The sequence below is a fragment of the Chelon labrosus genome (assembly GCF_963514085.1).
Source record: "Chelon labrosus genome assembly, chromosome: 9".
Lineage (NCBI taxonomy): Eukaryota > Metazoa > Chordata > Actinopteri > Mugiliformes > Mugilidae > Chelon > Chelon labrosus.
The window spans coordinates 29,027,854-29,048,446 of record NC_140359.1 but is presented as its reverse complement, the minus strand read 5'-3'; the positions used below and the strand labels follow the sequence as shown (position 1 = coordinate 29,048,446).

Here is a 20,593-nt window from a genome sequence, read left to right as displayed (position 1 = left end):
TCCTCCGAGTGTGGACAGAGTCATCAAAGCAGAAAATAGAGAAAGAACAGAGGGAGGAGACGGATGAACGGATGAATGGATGAACGGTTATTTGTCGTTCTTTGTCGTTCATATGAAGCCTCGTATCTGCAGCGGGTCCACACTGAACTAAAAACTTTTAAAACACATCGTCGTTTTCAGGGAAATTACGTTGAAATTACAAAAGTTGAGGATGTTTTGAGGATCTGAGAGACGAGTGTGGGATAAAAGATACGGAAAAATGTGACGACATGTTGAGTTGTTCAAGAATAAATGTGTTAAAAAGACAGAGAGAAAAACAGAAGAGCAAGAAAACTGAAGGAGGAAAGAGTGAAAGAAAGAGGAGGAGAGGATGAGTAGGAAAAGAAAGAAAAATGAATTGAAGGATAAGAAAGACAAAGATTAATAAAGAAATGGAAAGATGAGATGAGAAAAGATAAATAAAGGAGGAAAAGAAATGAAGAAAAGAGGAAAGAGTGGAAGTGGAGGACCAGATATATTACAGGTCCTTATGAATAAAAATAAATAAATAAAATAAAATGATGAGATGAAAGAAATTGAAAGACGATGAAAATAAGAGACGACTCTGAGGAAAAGAAAATAAAGAAAAAGAAAGAAAGAAAACTGAAGGAGAAAGAAGAGGTGGAGTATGAATAATACAAGAAAATAAAAAGAGGAGATGAGAGAAATTAAAAGAGAGAAAAGCAAAGAAGAGACGACTCAGAGGAAAAGACAAGAAGAAAAAGAAAGAATATAAAGAAAAGGAAAGAGGGGATGGTGGGAGGAATCAAAGCAGAAGGATGACAAGTTCTTAATAAATAAAGAAGAGACTAGAGACAATATAAAACATGAGAGGAGGAAAGATGAGGAAACGGAAACCACGGAGGAAAAGAAAATGGAGGAAGAAGGAATGAGAAAGGAAATAAAATGAAAAAGGAGGAAATGAAGGACATGAAAATAAACAAAGACGAGATGAGAGAAATTAAAAGAAATGAAGGAAAAGAGGAAGGAAAACTGAAAGAGGAAACAGGAGGAAGACACGATCTTAATAAATAAAGAAAAGGAAAGATGAGAAATAAAAAGAAGAGATGACGTGGAGGAAAAGAAAGGAGAGAAGATAAAAAGCAAGAAAACTGGAGGAGGAAGGGAAAGAATGAACGAGGACGTAAGTGGAGAGTAAGAAAAGAAATAAAAGGACGGAGGACGGAGGATGGGATGAAAGACATGTTCTTAATGAAAGAAAGACAGGATGAGATAAAAGAGGAAATGTGGAGAAGAGAGCGACTGAAAACACAGAGTGAGGAGGATGGAAAAAATAAACAGAAGGAATAAAAGAGGTAGAGATGGAGTGATAGAAGAACAAGTTAGTCCTCTTTATGGATCGCTGTTTGCTCAACCAAAGTTCGCCGTCATTGATCTGCTGCCAGCGCTGCATTTATCACTGTGTGTGTGTGTGTGTGTGTGTGTGTGTGTGTGTGTGTGTGTGTGTGTGTGTGTGTGTGTCAGACCTCCCGCTGAGTAAAGATCACACAACAAACATTCAGCCTCCATCACTTCATTGACTTCAACGCTTCGTCCTTAAACCTTTAAGTCTTCACACTGAGATGAATGTTTTAGGATTTACATTTTAGGAACTGTACTCTCCCCTCCACCCTCCTCCACCCTCCTCCACCCTCCGCCCCCACCCTCCATGATAGAAGTAAAGTGTAGAAATAGATGAACGCCTCCACCACCAGAGCAACACAAACCCTCTCGTGTCCGCGGGGTGTTAAGGCCATTCACTGGAGCATCCCGTCCTACTGGTGTGTGAAAACAATAAGAGAGATGGAGGAGGACAAAAAATCCATCCATCCCACTGAGAGAGAGAGAGAGAGAGAGAGAGAGAGAGAGAGGTGGTGGTGGTTCTGGTTTTAACAAGGCTGACGTAAAAACAGCTGAGATGTGATTAAAAAAACAGAAGAATTTAAAATCTATTTCTATATCCGCGTTCACACAAACATCACAATGTCAATTAGTTCAAGTTTATGGAAATGTTTGGTTTTTAGTGTTTGTTGAAGTTCGTATCTGAGAGCATAGTCTGTATATAAATATGTACAACCCGTCTCCTCTTCCTCTCATTGGTCAAACTGACTCTATGTTCCCGGGGATACGGGCGGCGCCATCTTGTGAGTTTTGGATCCAGAGTCTGATCAGTACAGTCTGAGGGCGGAGCCACGTGGAGCCGTGATATTGATGCCCCGCCCACGATGCCCCGCCCACACTTCTTCCAGACTCACTAACGTTTTAGTTTAATTAATACTACGCTCTGCTCTACCTCCACCTGTTACAAGGAGATGATGATTATACACTGGACTTATTTATTTATTCATTTGTTCACCGTCCCAGAGGACTGCTTCACGGAGCAGTTGGCATGGCAACGTGTAGTCATCATGATGTCACATCCTGTTTCTATAGCATCAACTAGCTAACTAGCTATCCATCAACAATATATTACTTTTCTGTCATTTTACTACCTAAAATGACAGAAACCATCCTTGAAAAACAAAATTGGTGACGTGTATTTCAGTGTTTTAGTTTGACCCAAGTCCCGCCCACTAACATGGAGGGGGTGGGGCTTATGACCTATACTGCAACCAGCCACCAGAGGGAGCTCTACTTGTTTTGGCTGTTCGGTCATCCATCTTTCTACTGTCTATGTCTGCAACTAACTGACTAATTAAATGTACTTAAACTAAAGTTAAACGTCTCCATACGTTCATATTTGCTTCTGATTTTAGATGCGTGTAAGTTCTGTCCACGTTTATTGTAAGAAGAGCAAACAGGAAGTCTGGATGATTATTTACATGTTTGTTGACAGAGTTTGTGCAGCTCCAGCATTGATTTCCTCTCACCTGCCCTCCTCCTCCTCCTCCTCCTCCTCCTCCTCGCCAACATTCCTCTTTATATATTTATTCTTTCTCTGCATAATGTTATCGATCGATTTCAGCATCACACGGCGCCGCCGATCAGCTGTTTACCGACAGAAAAATCAGCTTTCAGCAGCACAGGAGGCAGCAGCTCCTCCTTCCTGCTCTGGTCTGTTAGCTGCTTCTCTGCTGATGGTGGAGCTTGACACTCTCAAAGTTTCAGTCGACCCCCTTTTTTCTAACTCTGCAGCGTTTTCTGAGTTACTGTGAGCAGGTGCAGCTGAAAGAAAACACCTCGGGGGATGAACCACCTTAAAACTGGTTCTAGCTCAGAATCAGACGTTCACTTCAAACAGCTGCTCGTTAAACTCAGACAGTATCTCACTTTCTTCAGCTCTCGATTTACATCCCTTTGTTTTTTAAAACAAGTGTCTGCTCCGAGTCGTCTGGTTCGGTTTAGGCGCAAAACATCTCAGACCGGGTTACAGATAGATGACCTTCGTTGTCGTGGTAACGGCAGTTTAAACAGATGTTTAGAGTTACTGAACGGCCGGGGCTGGAAGTAACGGAGACCTTTGTTCTGAAACAGGAAACAAACGTTGTCCACGATGTTCTGTCTTTTGTCGACCCATCCATCCACCCCAACCTCCTCTCTACGCTTTTAGCTTTAGCTTTACAGTGTCACCTTCCTCTTACACCGTCGGCATAATAATAAATGTCACAACAAAACCCTAACCAGGAATCCCTGTGCAGTTTGCACAAACTTATCAAGGCATTGTTTATTTATTTTAACGGTTAAGGCTTTACGCACTAACAGGAAAAGTACGTAAAGAACGTAAATACTTGGATTGTTCATTAAACATTAAAGTTTAACTTTAAAATGCAAAAAGAAATACCCAGAAGTTATTTGAGAAACACTGGTGTTGTGAAGGAACTGAGACCTTTGTTCTGAAACAGGAAACAAACAAACGTCATCCTCGATGTTCAGACTTTTGTTGACCCGTCCCACCACCCCGACCTCCTCTCTACATTAACTTTTTAGCTTTACAGCAGCGTCGCCTTCCTCTTACACTGTCGCAATAATAATAAACGTCACAACAAAACTCCTACCACGAATTCCCAGAGAGCGTGTTCAAACTTTTTATTGGGTAGTTTGTTAATTGAGCATTGAGGCACTTACAGGAAATACAATGAGCAAATAGGAAAACTTTGATTGTTCATCAAACATTAAAGAGGGCTATGTTCTGTTTAGCAAATTAAAAAACTTTAAAATGCAAAGAGAAATTTGCCAGAAATTCTCAAATAAACTCTGGTGCTGAAAAGTAACTGAGACCTTTGTTCTGAAACAGGAAACAAACAGTCGTCCATGAAGTTCAGTCTTTTGTAGACCCGTCCCTCCACCCCGACCTCCTCTCTATGCTAACTTTTTAGCTTTACACCAGTGTCACCTTCCTCTTACACTGTCGCCATAATAATAAATGTCACAACAAAACCCTAACCATGAATCTCCAGCTCCTCATTGGGCTGTTTGTTTATTGATCGTGTAAGGTTTAACGCACTAACAGGAAAAACAAGAAAGTAAATATGAAAACTCAGATTGTTCAGGTGAAGAAGGTTTTGTTCTGTTTAGCAAATAAAACATTTAAAGATGAAAAGATAAATTCTTAAAGAAATGCAGGCGTTCAGGAAGGAACGACGCCAAAGTGGAGAACAAATAGAACACGTTTCTGTTTTGTGGTTGTTAGCAGCTCTCCAGGTTAACCAGAGCTGAGACCGTCTAATATGGATCTATTTTCCACTTTTAGTATCTTCTTCTTCTTCTTTTTTCCCCCCTCTCTCCTCTTCCTCTTCTGGTTTCTTAGCCCTCCTCTCGTTCTTCATATCTCCCTCCCTTGCTCCTCCCTCCCTCCCTCTGCTCCGGCCTTCACTGCTAATTAGTTTCAGAGGGAGAGTAGAGACAGGGGTGAGGTGTGGGGGGTGAGGAGGAGAGAAAAAGGACAGATGAGGAGGAGAGGGAGAACGAAGAGAGCAGGACAAAGACAAAATGGAGAGTTAAGCAAAAAATGAGTCTTACTGTGAAAGTGCCAAAGCTTAGCGTGCTGTAAAACTGTGGCGTCTGCTGGAACGTCTGAGACTTTAGACTTTACGTTTTTTATTTCCACTAATATTACAACTACGGACCTAATGGAAATATACTTCTAGCAAAAACAATCTTTTAATGGTAAAAGTAAGAATATCTTGCAAAGTAATTAAAAATAGCCACAAAAACGTGGTCATGCTAACATGCTAACAGTGCTTTTATATTAAATTACTATAGGAACTATAGGAGTATAACTATTCAAACTTCTTCATCTTCTTTTGATATTAAACCTGTACACATCACGTCAGAAGAATGTTCATTTACAAAAGTCTTGAGACAAAACTCAAAGCACTATATCCCCGTTCACACCTGTCCATCTTAAAGTCCAGGTGTGAACACTGATCTGGTGTCAGTCCACATGTGGAGGTGGTCTGGGACACATGTGACCTCCTTCCTTTGGTAGTGTGAACACACAATGAGTCCTGGGCCACATTAAAGACCACCTACTCAACAGGGCTGATCTGAGGAAGAGGAGTTTAACTCATTCGTTCAACCACTAAACTAGAAACAAATGACTGTGTGTATGGACGTTTTAAGACTTTCCATCTTGTTCCAACATCTGGATCATGTCTCCAAGTCAACAAGCAGCTGTTGATGGTTCTGATCCAGCGGTAGGTAGAGATCCATTAGAGACAGCAGCTGCTACAATATTCTACTGACCACATGATGGCGCTGCTGATTTACAGACACACAAACTGAGATCAGATCTCAAGTGCTGGCTGGGGACGCATGTGGAGACACATTTATATTAAGACCAGGTAGATGGACAGGTGAGATCAGATTATAGAGAGTTTTAAGAAGTACGACCCCGTTCAGACTACACATTTACACCTGAGCGCAACATCTCTAAGTTCCTGTGTTCACACCTGGTGCTGTCTCTGATGGATCTCTACCTACCGCTGGATCAGAACCATCAACAGCTGCTTGTTGACTTGGAGACATGATCCAGATGTTGGAACAAGATGGAAAGACTCTCACATGTTAACTTTCCTCTTTATCTCCACACATGTAGAGACACGTCTTAACACCAGGTGTGAACACAGATGATCACATCCCCACAGTGAAGCATGGTGGTGGCAGCATCATGCCATGAAGCTCTGGGGCCAGTGGAAGCATCATTTGTTTTCCGTAGGTCATTGACCCCAAACACACCTCCAGGTGATGTTTGACCAAGAAGGACAAATGATGGAGCGTCCTGGTCTCTGCTATCACCAGACCTAAACTTAAACCACTTTCCAAGACACGTTTTATCTGTTGTTCAGTTTTCTTTACGTAGAGTCACTAACACATGATGCTTCCATGGTGGATTTAATGAATGACAGAATATATTTACTCTGCCATTAATTCAAAACAACAAACAAACAAACAAACAAACAAACAATAAGGGGTGAAATCATCCAGAGGTACTAAATATAAAATAATGTCTGACAGAGGAAACTCTCCTCTCCTCTCAGTTTGGACTCTAATTGGATGATGAGAGGGGCCCGCTGAGGGTGTTTGGTGTGTGTTGGTGGCATATCTGTTTCGATTTTCTCGCAGCATCCCTCTCTTTTCTCGCTTGTTGTAAGGAGGAAGGAGGAGGAGGAGGAGGAGGAGGTGTCACCCCGGCTACAGTTGCCAGCGGTGACAGGACAGCAGCTGCTCTCTCTCTCTCTTTCTCTTTCTCCCTTTTTGTTCTGTCTCTCTCCCTCCTCGTCGGTCCGGACGAACGAAACTCAGGGGAAATCATCACTATGTTTACTCCGACCCCCCCCCAACCCTCCCCACTCCAACGCCACCCACCGTCTCTGTCCCATAACCCCCTGCTGCCCGGGACCTTCCAGCCCACCCTCCCGCATCTCTGTTTTCCGCCCCATGATGGTGGTTGTTAGACAGATAGACAGTGACACCCCCTCACCGCCCCCTCCCACCACGCCACACTCCCTCTTGTAAATTTGTGACCTCCGCTTGCATCCGAAGAAAAGAAGAAGGAAGAGATAGAGGGGGAAAAATGGGCGGCAATTGGCAGTGATGTGAGGAGGGGAGGGGGGGAGGGAATAAAGGCCAGACAATTGGTGGTGAGGGATGCGCAAGAGAGGGATGGAGGGGGGGAGAAAGAGGCCTTGAGAGGGCGATCAATGCGATGTTCACCTGCCGTCCACCTCCCCAATTTAAAGAGAAGGAGCTCTAACGATTTCCCCCGGCCGACTCCTCCCTTGGCTGATGGAGCCCGGGAGGAGAGGAGGCGCAGAGAAAGTAGAAAAATTAGGCTTCAGCGCAGCAATGCATATAGATGGGGGGCGAGGCTGTCGGAAAATTAGCCTCTAATGGCAAAATGCATGTAGTTAAGAAAGAAAACAGAGGAGGAAAATGGCTTTTAATGTGTGTGGGCGTGAGAAGAAGTGGAGCCGCTTAAAGCCAGGCTGCATACAGACGGGAGAAAAATTACCAGACAATTAGGTGTTAATGGTGAAATGCATACAAAGAGAGGAATTTGGGTTTAATGCAAAAGGCGCATGTGTAAGAAAGAAAGTGGAGAAAACCAAGCTTTTAATATGAATATAAATAGGACCAAGAATGAATCCTTTAATTTAATATAAGATACAGTGGGGATAAAACGTTTGTAATGCATGAATGCAAACACAAACAAAGTTAAAGAAAATCAGCTTTTAACAGTAAATCTAATAAAAAACAGGAAGATAAACGAGAATCTGTGAAAATATTCCACTGAATTCAGAACAAAACATCAGCTTCAGTTCATAAACGTACTCAAACATTTTGTGCTTATTGGTGTAATACGGTTTAAATCCACTAGAGGCAGCACTGTGTCATCTTCAGCTCAGCAATGCTCTCGTCTCTCAGCGAGGAAGAAATGCTGATTTTCTTGATCTGAGCGAAACATGATTAATATGATTCATTTTGACCTTTTATATTTATGTTTTAAGTATTTGTTCTATTATTATTTATGATGAGATTCATTTTGGTTTATCTACATTATGTGAAAGTTTCCTAGTGTCATGGCAACGTCAGGGAAATTATTTTTTTGTGCATCATAGTCAAATTATTTGTTCTTATAATTTACGTTGTAGCTGCTGTAACATTATTGTCTCACATGCAATGCTTTCACTAAAAAAAAAACTCTCTTCGTGTCTATTCCCTATTAACCACCTAATTATCTGCCAAACAAATCAGATCGTTTGGGGGCGGGGCTTAAGGTGGAGAGATGTAGTCATACACGGGTCAGTGCATTTTTTGGTATTTCAAGTAAATGCATTTAAAGGTCTCTGGTCTAGAAAGTAGTCTCCATGGTGAACTCTGGTCCAGGTCTCTCTGGTCCAGGTAGTAGTCTCCATGGCGACCACTGGTCCAGGTCTTTCTGGTCCAGGTAGTAGTCTCCATGGTGACCACTGGTCCAGGTCTCTCTGGTCCAGGTAGTAGTCTCCATGGTGACTACTGGTCCAGGTCTCTCTGGTCCAGGAAGTAGTCTCCATGGTGACCACTGGTCCAGGTCTCTCTGGTCCATGTAGTAGTCTCCATGGTGAACTCTGGTCCAGGTCTCTCTGGTCCAGGTAGTAGTCTCCATGGTGACCACTGGTCCAGGTTTTCTTCTTCTTCTTCTACAAAAACTTCTTCTTTTCTATGAATCTAATAACCACTGGTTTCTTCTTTACTTCTCTTCCTGTTTTCATAGATTAAAGGACCAAAGGTGAATTTACTTGTTTAGCATTTTTTAGTTTTTGCTTCTTAAATTGTAAATCCAGTAGAGACACGCCTCATAATGAAATCCAGACTCGGGAAGAAAAGGCTGCCGTCTTGAACCTCTATGATAATCTGACAGCTTTCCGTTCAGAGACACTTATTTAATGTGCACCTGCCAGCCGCTCATACACCACTCTGTTCCGTGGTATAAATCCAGCGCCGGGTCCCGTGGTGCCGCTCCACCTACTTGGATGTGTAATGTAGAACCCTTCCACTGTGTTAGATGTCAATATGTCTGTGTAGAAATGTCAGCAGACTAATTCCTGGGCATTTACTGGAGCTGGTGGCCCCAGTGATTCTGAATTTGAATTGACTGTGTGTCATTGTCATAATATCAAAGCTACAATAAGACACACTGATATATCTGAACGCCTCCCCCTCCTCCTCCCCGTCCTCCCCCTCCTCCTCCCCCTGCCCTTGACACATGTGACTATTCATGTTCCCCCTCTCCTGCCCCGACCTGTCAGCTCTGTCAATATGATTATTCCTTCCTCTAATTGAAGTCAGAGAGGAGGATGAAGGAGGGAAGGAGAAGGAGGTGATAAAGATCTGCCGTCCTTAGGTGTGGATGGCTGCAAGCGAGGAGCTAGCTACATAGCGTCAAAGCTAATAGTAGCTCTTCATAGCTTCTTAGCTTCTTAGCTTATAGTAGATCTTCCTAGCCTCCTATCTAATAATTACCCTTCCAAGCGTCCTAGCCTCCCAGCTAATAGTAGCTCTCCCTTGCTTCCTAGCTTCCCAGCTTCCTAGCCTCCCAGCTAATAGTAGCTCTTCCTAGCTTCCTAGCTTCCCAGCTAATAATAGATATTCCTAGCTTCCCATCTAATTGTAGCCCTCCAAACTTCCTAGCCTCCTAGCTATTAGTAGGTCATCCTAGCTTCCTAGCTAATGATGCGTTCACACCTTTATTTCAAGACTTTGAGGACTTTATTGTCATTGCAAAACATGAGGTTCATGAAAGTGGACTGAACCTCAGTATTGAGGTCAAGTCACATCACAGTGAAGTTACAAGAGGTTAAATAATAACTGAAACAATCCAGAGAGCAAGAACCAGATGGACTAGCCAATGTTTTTATACACTTGGTAAAGTTACAGAGCTGCACTTTTTAGAAAACAGGACATTTTGACTTCCAAAGGCCGAGGAGTTCAAACTACAGGAGATTGTTTTACTTAAGAGCATTTTCCAAAGTTTTGTCATTGATTTTCAACCTTCCATGTGCAGATGGAGGAAACTCAGTCAATACAACCCCTCAAAAAAAAAACACCAGTCAGTCGGAGCACAGCTCAACAACTATAGGACGAAATACCATGAACTTTTGTCCTGACATTCATGGTGCCCAGAGGATGAACCTTACTCACTCTGATGATTCTCTAACTTTTTCTTCAGAACCACCAGCAATAAAATATCTTAACAACTACAAGGTGCATCAATATCTTGACCTCTATAGGCTCTGTGTGGTAACCAGTGTGGTAACAGAGAGGCATTTGTGGCTGCGTTGAGCCATAGATTTGTTCACATTTTGGCTAGGAAGAGCTACTGTTAGCTGTGAGGCTAGGGAGAGCTACCGTTAGCTCTGAGGCTAGGAAGAGCTACTGTTAGCTGTGAGGCTAGGAAGAGCTACTGTTAGCTGTGAGGCTAGGAAGAGCTACTGTTAGCTATGAGGATAGGAAGCTAGGAAGAACTACTGTTAGCTGTGAGGCTAGGAAGAGCTACTGTTAGCTACGAGGCTAGGAAGAGCTACTGTTAGCTATGAGGCTAGGAAGAGCTACTGTTAGCTGTGAGGCTAGGAAGAGCTACTGTTAGCTATGAGGCTAGGAAGAGCTACTGTTATCAGTGAAGCGAGGAAGCGCTACTGTTAGCTGTGAGACTAGGAACTTAGGAAGAGCTACTATTAGCTGGCAGGCTAGGAAGCTAGGAAGAGCTACTGTTTGCTGTGAAGCTAGAAACTTAGGAAGAGCTACTATTAGCTATGAGGCTAGGAAGTACAAAAGGGTTATTATGAGATGGGAGGCTAGGGAACTATTAAGAGCTCCTCTTAGCTAGGAAGCTAAGAAGCTAGAAGCAGCTATGATTAGCTAATTACTGGCTCTCTAATCTTAATAGCTGCTGACAGAAGTCCGACTAGAGCCAGTGGTGTAGGAGCAAGCATCCGGTGCGTTAGTTCTTTAAACATCCAACTTCTTCATTGGTTATAAAACACAATCACCCTCAGACATCAGCCTGAATACAGTCCCACAGTTGTTGTGCGTTGTGTGTGTTGGTTGTGTGCAGGTTAGCTGTTAGTTCTCAGGTTCAACTGTGTCTGACGATGTGTTTGCTGCTGACCTTTAAACAACTCTGTCCCATCATCCTCTGCTTCTCCAAGAGACGCCTTCAGGGAGTGAAAACACACACACACACACACACACACACACACACACACACACACACACACACACACACACATATACACACACATACATACACACAGTTATAAAGAAAGAGAAAAGACAGAAAATCTGACAAACATAAATACTTATGTATGTAAATAAGCCTCTGCTGCTCTGAGAATACACACAGTACACATGTAGAAATGTGCACACACACAAACACTGATAACACACACACACACACACACACACAGAGGCATCACTGTCTGAGGTTTGGTGGTAATGAGGCCTGTCATCTTTCCACGCAGCCTCTCTCCCTCCCTCTCTCTCTTTCTTTCTTTCTCTTTTCATTGATCCACTAACAGATCCCCAATATAACAACTAGCAGTCGCTGTGGGAGCTTCCCCGTCCTCCTCCTCCTCCTCCTCCTCCTCCTCCTCGACACACATCCCTCCGGACCATTTAAAAACCTACAACCGTTTTCTCTCTCTCTCTCTCCATCCCTTTCTGCTTCCCTCCTCTCTTTCGTCCTCCCCCAAACCCCTCTCTCTCGGTTGCCCCTCCATCTCCGGGTTCAGACAGTCTTGTTATCTCGGCTGACAAACGGAGAGTGGAGGTGCTGGACGTTTAAGGAGGCTGTAGTTTTGTCCGTCTGTCCGTCGTCTCACCTGGAAAAAATAAAAACAACAGCAGCCAGAAAATATGGAGTCAGCTGAGACGTTTCAGAGAGAGAGAAAGAGAGAGAGAGAGAGAGAGAGAGAGAGAGAAGGGCATTTCTGAGTTTATTTCACATCTAAAACAAACTTAAGACTCTCACATAGGGTCTGTGTTTACGTTCTGGTGTTATACATTTGGTTTTAGACTCTAAAATAAAACAGAAATAAATAAGAGTTGATTTAACTTTCAATTTAAAAAGCAAAAAACAAGTAAATTGACCTTTGGTCCTTTAATCTATGAAACTAGAACCCAGAAAGAGAAGAAAAGGAGAAACCAGAGGTTATTAGATTCATAGAAAAGAAGAAGTTTGAGTAGGTGAAGAAGAAGAAGAAGAAGAAGAAGTAGTCTCAATCAATGATTTCAAATCTTTTCTGTTGGTCTAAACGGAGCATGGACATGAACAATATTCAGATGTAATTTTAGACTTTCTGACTCGAGGTATCTGGTCATCTGGATTTATCTCTGAATCTGGAGAAGAACCAGGTTTATTTAGAACTGAACACAATGATCCATGGACCAGAGAGACCTGGACCAGAGAGACCTGGACCAGTGGTCAGCAAGGAGACTACTTCCTGGACCAGAAAGACCTGGACCAGTGGTCACCATGGAGACTACTCCCTGGACCAGAGAGACCTGGACTAGAGAGACCTGGACCAGAGAGACCTGGAGAAGTGGTCACTATGGAGACTACTTCCTGGACCAGAGAGACCTGGACCAGTGGTCACCATGTAGACTACTTCATGGACCAGAGAGCCCTGGAATAAAGAGACCTGGACCAGACCTGGACCAGTGGTCACCATGGAGACTACTTCCTGGACGAGAAAGACCTGGACCAGTGGTCACCATGGAAACTATTTCCTGGACCAGTGGCCACCATGGAGACGACTTCCTGGACCAGAGAGACCTGGACCAGTGGTCACCATGGAGACTACTTCATGGACCAGAGAGCCCTGGAATAAAGAGACCTGGACCAGACCTGGACCAGTGGTCACCATGGAGACTACTTCCTGGACCAGAAAGACCTGGACCAGTGGTCACCATGGAGACGACTTCCTGGACCAGAGAGACCTGGACCAGTGGTCACCATGGAGACGACTTCCTGGACCAGAGAGACCTGGACCAGTGGTCACCATGGAGACTACTTCCTGGACCAGAGAGACCTGAACCAGTGGTCACCATGGAGACTATTTCCTAGACCAGAGACCTTGACCAGTGGTCACCATGGAGACTACTTCCTAGACCAGAGACCTGGACCAGTGGTCACCATGGAGACTACTTCCTAGACCAGTGGTCACCATGGAGACTACTCCACTGGTGTCTGGTCCAGGTACCTGCACCTTTTCTTGCGGCAGTTCTTTAATCGTCTATATCAGCGTTAGATGAAAGACAAAGGGTTGTTTGTTTTTTTTAATATAAAATGTGGAAAATTCAAGAACAACCTGCGTGATGATTTAAAAATCGTCCACTTTGAAATAATCAGGTGTCAGTTGTGAAAACTATTTTCTTTTTTTTTTTGTTAATTTGTGAAGATTTCTTGACTTTTCAGCTCCGGAGGCGAGTGGAGCCGACGGCCGTGAAATATTTCATGGTTTTCTGTCGACTTCCTGTCTTCCTCCAGAGATTTCTGCTCCACTCTGACCTTTGTGTTCGGAGATGTTTTCCTCCCCTGTGTGTGTGTGTTCATCTGTTTCTATCTGTGTGTTGTAGAACAGGCCAAAACAAATCACCCGCTGTAGTTCTCATTAGCAGCAGTTTTGTGTCAGCGCTTAGAGATCAGCCGTCAGCTCTCTGCCTTCTTCAGCAGCTTCACCTTTTACCGGCGATAATTACACCGTTTAACGGCAGCGCCTCTCAAACAGCGGCCCTCAGACCCGAACATGACGTGTTCGAGACAACGCGTGAATGTAAAACAGGGTTTAGGTTGTTTGCTGCAGCTCTCAGTGAGGTCCACATCAGGCGTTTTATTTGTGCTGTTTGTTTGGGATCATCTGACGTTTTATTTTCTGATTTAAAAGTAAACCAACAAGTGAATGTCTGTTTGTGCAAGTCATAGACTGTATAAATATGGACGGTAGAACTTTTTCTGTAAAGTGAATCCAAAGCATGCGGCGCTCCCCCTGGTGGCTGGCTGCAGTATTGCTTATATAAACCCCACCCCTCCATGTTAGTGGATGGCACTAAAATACACGTCAAATACATTTTTCAAGGTCCGTAAAGTGTCCCCATAGGATTTAAAAGTAAGTATAGTGTATAATCCAACATTTCCTTGTAACTGGTGGAGGTAGAGTAGAGCGTAGTATTCATTAAACTAAAAATTCGTAAGATGGCACTGCCCGTATTCCTGGGAAAATAGCGTCAGTTTGACCAATGAGAGGAAGTGGAGACGTGTTTATATACGGTCTATGTTGTCTAAGTCTGACAGTGAGTCTCAGTTTTACCCTTTCATGCTGCCATACCAGGAGTCCTCACAATCAGCCTCCACCCTCACCTGTTGGGGTCTTTGTGACCCTTATACTACATTACCCAGGGGGCTCTTTGTGACTTTATTTGGAACCAATCAGATGTAGGAATTCAAAACATCTCATATGATAATAATAAAACTCTTCATAGCAGCCAGATGTGAGCAGTTGTAGGATTCTTAAGCTTCGTCTACATGAGTTTTTATGATGGGCTACAATCTGGGTGGTTCACCTGTTAAACCCTAGGGTGCTGGGAGGTTAGACCAAATAAATCAAGAACAGCTCTATCAGACCCACTACTCATATGACCCTGGTCTCTATGGATAGGTCAGACTTCAGTGTCAGTAACATAGAAAACACCCTGATAGCAATGATATCACATGTTCCACATTGGGTTTTTACCTCCTGAAAGGGAATCTGGCTATCTCACTACAGGAGATTTTATTTATCATTGTGCACATTGTAGAATCCATAAAAATATTGATATTCCTGCATATGATTTTTGTTCATGTAACTCCCCAAGGCATGTTAGATATTAATGCTAAGCTAACTTTCACTACCAGATGGCTGTATTGGGTTTAGAGCCACCATTAGCAATTTATTATTTCAGTTATTTACCAGTGATTTTTGACTGTTGTGGGGGTCATATCATTAGTTTGGGATAAACCACTTATATATTTGTGTAAGTGGTGCATGCTGTGGTGTTTAATATTATTCCAGGATCACCAGAACAATGACATAGGTTAGACACCAGAATAAATGAACACTGATTATTTTGCAACGGCATATTTATTGTAGAAAATACACAGATTGGCGCTTTCTTCTGTTGTTTCTGATAATAATGGAACAAACAAAAAACTCTGATATGTTAAAGAGGTTTTAAAATCGCCATGAAGTTCAGTGGCACAGGGAAAATCTCCACATTATAAGACCACCATGACAATTTTACAAAAACAACATTACAAAGAGCAAATGTTTTAACAGTCAGAACGAGTTCACTAACTAGACAGGATACAACATTTAGAATCTTTACTGAGAGGACAGTAACAGTACTGGTTCAGTAGTAACTTTCATATTCTTTGTGCTGTAGTTTTTTTTTGCAAACATGATATGGTGCATAATATTAGAATGACAGAATGATAAAAATAGAAAATTTGACTCCTGCTACTGAGTTTTTGCATATCTTTGTTCGCAGACCTTAAAGTTCTGATATTTCTTTGTTGGAAGTGCAAGAACATTTGGCAAATAAAGAATGATTTGGCAACGAGAGCTACAGTTTTTCTGTAAGTGCAAGTTTCATCTCATAGCATCAATCTGATGTTAAAAACAAACAACAACGTTTTTGCTAACGTGTTCCTCCGTTCAATTCCTGTTCTTTAATGATGGCAGAATAAATCGTGTGTTCGTTATTTATTTTAATACAGAGTTTTAGGGATGATGCTAACTGGCACCATCCGCTAAATATGCTAACGTATGCACCGTTAGCATGAACCACAGTGAAGCTCGTAAATACTGAACACTCAGACTCACAAACTGCCACCACTGCTCTGATGAAAACTTTGTAAATCCAGGTTGATAAGTATTTCTGCTGATTTCAAATTGTTTCTTAAAAAAATATTGTGAAAAACTTGGAAATATAATTTTTTCATCTGAGCACAGAGGAATATGACAAACAACGTCCTACGATTCTCAGTCCGACCTTCCAAACACAGTTAACATTGTAGGTTTAGCACCTGCACATTGTCCGTTAGCTAGCTACCGTATGGCTGATGACATCTGTGAATAACTTAATAAAAATATATGTGGCTTGTATTTTGTTTCTGCGTACCATAGAAATCGATCAGAAGCCACGATTTGCTTTAGCAAGTTGACTCACTGTTGCTTTGTGTTAGCATGGTAGCGTTGGCATGCTAGTTTTTGTCTTTTGCTGCTTTCAAATGGGAGAGACGCCAGACCTACTTTACGCCTAGTTCCAGGCTACGTTCATTTTGTCTTTACGTTAACAACCTGTTAGCTTGCTAAACTTTAAGCCTTGGTGGCGTTGACTAACGTTACCACTTCAACAAAAGTGTCATGTGTGCATGACTTCCAGTATTGTAACCACATGCTCACAAGGTCCATTTGAAGGCAGCATCAAACATTAGCCTTTAGAGCATGTTAGCATGCTTCCAATTAGCATGTGTTGTTTGTCATGCTAGCTTACCTGTTAGGCTTCATTATTCTTAATTACCGTCTAAATATCAAAACCTGGGGGGACTCTCAGTCCAGTTTATTTATTATTCGTTAAGTTAATTTCTGACTTAAATTATTATTTCTACAACGTTAAACTTCACTGCTTTATTTAAATTATTTGTGCTAAGACAAAATTACCCTGATGAATTTAAAAATGTTTGCTTGAAAACTTAAATTTTGGCCTTAAAAAAAGCAATATAAAGTGAGTCCTACATGCTAGCGGTAACAGTGTGGTAGAAATGTGACTTCTGATCGATCACCAGAGTAAACGAAACTCACATTGGTCTTGGTCTCGTCCCACAGAAAACCTTGACCAGTGGTTTTTACCAGCCCTCCACCTCCACCACGAAGGGCTCTTTAACGGGGATCCTGCCGCTGTTGACGATCACACACTCGGTGTAGGGCAGGTTCCTTTCGTTGGTGTCCTGGAGCTCGATGGTGTGAACCACAGCCTGCGACAGACAGAAGAAGAAGAAGGTTAGACACGCTGGATTTAGATGGAAAAGGATTCTCTGTTGTCTTTATTTCCCTCAAGGATTTATTTTGGATGTTGTTGCTCAAGTTTATAGTTTAAAAACAAAGAAAAACACCTGAGCAAACCCTAAACCTTAATGTAGAAACCTTCTTAAAAAGAGGGGCAGGACTTCTGTAGTCCACCTGATCTACTTCCTGTATGGGCGGAGCCTCTGAATCTATACAGGAAGTAAGTCCACCTGTGGCAGAGCTTCCTGAGCAGAGAAGGAAGAAGGCCTCATGAAGACGTTTGGACAGTTTAGTGAACTGTAAGTTGATGTCTCAGCTTCTCCGTCCTCAGTGTTGACTCCACTAGTGTTAGATGTGTTCACACAACGTTGGTCTAACAACAGCTTCATTGTTTGTTTGGGAGAATCCGACCACATGGCACCATCACATTATGAGACTTTAGGCCCGTGAGTTTTGGCTTTTTTGTGATTTTTCTGTTGGTTTTGTGTCTTTTTGATGTCACTGTTGTGGTTATATGTCTTTACAGTGTTGTTTATAGTGTCTCACTAGTGACATTTTGGTGTATTTTTGTTAATTCTGTGTCATTGAGGCGGTTTTGTGTGTCTTTGTAGTTGCTTTTTATCTTTTAGATGTTGTGTCTACAGGTCATTTTGTCATTTTAGGTCTTAAATGGTGTTTTTGTGTTGTTTTCGATGAGATTTTGTTGTATTTGTTATAGTTTTATGACTTCTTGGTTTCATTAGGTTGTTTACGTACCTCCTCGTTGTGGTTTTCTATATTTTTGGTGGTGTTACTCATGCCTGTAGTGACATTTTGGTGTATTTGAGTTAATTTTGTGTCTTTTGTGTAGTTTTTTCATGTATTTTTGTCATTTTTAGGGTGTTTTTACAGTTTTGTGGTCATTTTGTACACCTCTGCATTTACATTTTGTGTATATTTGGGTTAGTTTTGTCTCTTTTTGGTGTCACTGTTGTGGTTTTGTGTCTATATAGAGTTGTTAGTGACATTTTGGTGTATCTTTATTATTTCTGTGTATTATTTGTGTCATTGAGGTGGTTTTGTGTGTCTTTGTAGTTGCTTTTTATCTTTTAGCTGTTGTGTCTACAGGCTAGGTTGTTTACGTACCTCCTCGTTGTGGTTTTGTATATTTTTGGTGGTGTTAGTCATGTCTGTAGTGACATTTTGGTGCATTTGAGTTAATTTTGTGTCCTTTGTGTAGTTTTTTCATGTATTTTTGTCATATTTAGGGTGTTTTTACAGTTTTGTGGTCATTTTGTACACCTCTGCATTTACATTTTGTGTGTATTTGGGTTAGTTTTGTGTCTTTTTGGTGTCACTGTTGTGGTTTTGTGTCTATAGTATTTTTTTCCCCATGTCTTTCTGTAATTTTACATGTTTAAGTCTCACTAGTGACATTTTGGTGTATTTTACTATTTCTGTGTATTTTTTGTGTCATTGAGGTGGTTTTGTGTGTCTTTGTAGTTGCTTTTTGTCATCTTTAGGGTGTTTTTGCATTAATTTCGATGACATTTTGGTGTATTTGCTATAGTTTTACATCTATTTGGTTTTATTAGGTTGTTCACGTACCTCCTCGTTGTGGTTTTATTTATTTTTGGTGGTGTTAGTCATGGCTGTAGTGACATTTTGGTTTATTTGAGTTAATTTTGTGGCCTTTTTTGTGTTTTCGCATTTTTGTGGTCATTTCTTACGTCTCTATATTTATATTTTCTATATATTTGGGTTGGTTTTGTGTCTTTTGGTGCCTTTTTAATTGTTTTGTATGATTTTAACTGACCTCTGTGTGTACACAGCTCATAATCCATGATAACACAATCTGATAAGGACACGTTTTCTTCTAACAGCCACATGCAGCATCTTTATGGAAAGAATCCGAGGTTCCACCCACCATCCCGTCCAGGACTTTGCCGAAAACCACGTGTTTGCCGTCCAGCCACGGTGCTTTGGCAGCCAGGATGAAGAACTGGGACCCGTTGGTGTCCGGACCAGCGTTGGCCATACTCACCTGGTACACAAACACACACAAACCCCTAATTCATTCATGCATTTCTTCACTTTATTAGCCACCTGTCTGAGTAGTAGAGGAGTACAGATGTGTATAGTTGGGTCTACTGGTCCTAAATCAGTTTGATGCTGATTCATTTTGAGATGTTTCAGCTTTAAAAACAACTTTGCTGAGTTATGGAAATTATTTTTAAATCTAAAACGCTGCCGTACATCAGTTCTCAGAGTCGGAGCTTCTGTCGTGTTTTCCAGTGAGAGGATTGATCCAAGGACTTTGATCAGTTTGAATCAGATTATTTTAAACCTACAGGTGTTAGTTTCTAGTGTGTGCATGCTCACCCATCCTGCTCCAAGATGCTTCAGTCTGAAGTTTTCATCTGCAAACGTCGTTCCATAAATGCTGTGACCTGGAGGGATAAAGGAAGTGTTTCAGTTTCAGGAGTCGACCTAAAACTTTCTGACTTCTACAAACTACTTCACAGATGTTTTTGGTTTAAAGGTTTAAATATATTCAGAAAAAAACTATGCATCGTCCACCTCCGGTTCCATCTCCAGCTGTGAAGTCTCCTCCCTGGATCATGAAGTCTTTGATGACTCTGTGAAACTTGGTCCCTTTGTAGCCGTAACCTTTCTGCAGAAGAGACACGTTAAAGTTTTATAGATGCAACTTAAAAACAAATTTTCGCTTCCTAAGAAAAACTTTCTGTTACAAATTAATTTCTAGTCTGCATCCTGAATGAAATAAAATCAATAGAGGAATATTTAATATGAATATGAATAAATATGTGGAAGGATGAGGAGACATGTCCACCTTAAGAGAAATATCTGCAGACGTCGCTACGCTTCAGTTTTTCGTGTTTGTTGTTTTGTTTTTGTTTTTTTTTTATACGTCCCTGTACCTACCTCTCCGGTTGCCAAGGCGACAAAGTTATTCACAGTGAGAGGGACGACCTCCCCAAACAGACCAATGACGATCCGTCCGACTTCATGACCGGCCACCGTGATGTCGAAGAACACCTGGACACAAAGACAGACAGGAGCTAAAGTACTCACTGCAGTGTCGTCCTAGAGTTGGTCTCCTGTAGCGTCCTAAAGTCTGTCCTTGTCTTCCTTGTCTTCTCCTAGAGTTGGTCTCCTGTAGCGTCCTAAAGTCTGTCCTTGTCTTCTCCTAGAGTTGGTCTCCTGTGTCTTCCTAAAGTCTGTCCTTGTCTTCCTTGTCTTCTCCTAGAGTTGGTCTCCTGTGTCTTCCTAAAGTCTGTCCTTGTCTTCCTTGTCTTCTCCTAGAGTTGGTCTCCTGTAGCTTCCTAAAGTCTGTTCTTGTCTTCCTTGTCTTCTCCTAGAGTTGGTCTCCTGTAGCTTCCTAAAGTCTGTCCTTGTCTTCCTTGTCTTCTCCTAGAGTTGGTCTCCTGTAGCTTCCTAAAGTCTGTCCTTGTCTTCCTCGTCTTCTCCTAGAGTTGGTCTCCTGTAGCTTCCTAAAGTCTGTCCTTGTCTTCCTTGTCTTCTCCTAG

General features: G+C 42.0%; 1 protein-coding gene across 1 annotated transcript; it reads right to left on the bottom strand.

Moving 5' to 3' along the window:
• Positions 1-15,954: 15,954 nt before the first annotated feature.
• On the bottom strand, positions 15,955-20,182 carry ppic (peptidylprolyl isomerase C). The gene is made up of 5 exons (XM_084551405.1): positions 19,989-20,182; positions 19,623-19,716; positions 19,425-19,492; positions 18,970-19,086; positions 15,955-17,032 (listed from the first exon to the last, which is right to left on the bottom strand). The coding sequence occupies exons 2-5, from the start codon at positions 19,663-19,665 to the stop codon at positions 16,904-16,906; spliced, it is 357 nt and encodes a 118-aa protein (XP_084407531.1). The 5' UTR covers positions 19,666-19,716; positions 19,989-20,182; the 3' UTR covers positions 15,955-16,903.
• Positions 20,183-20,593: the final 411 nt, after the last annotated feature.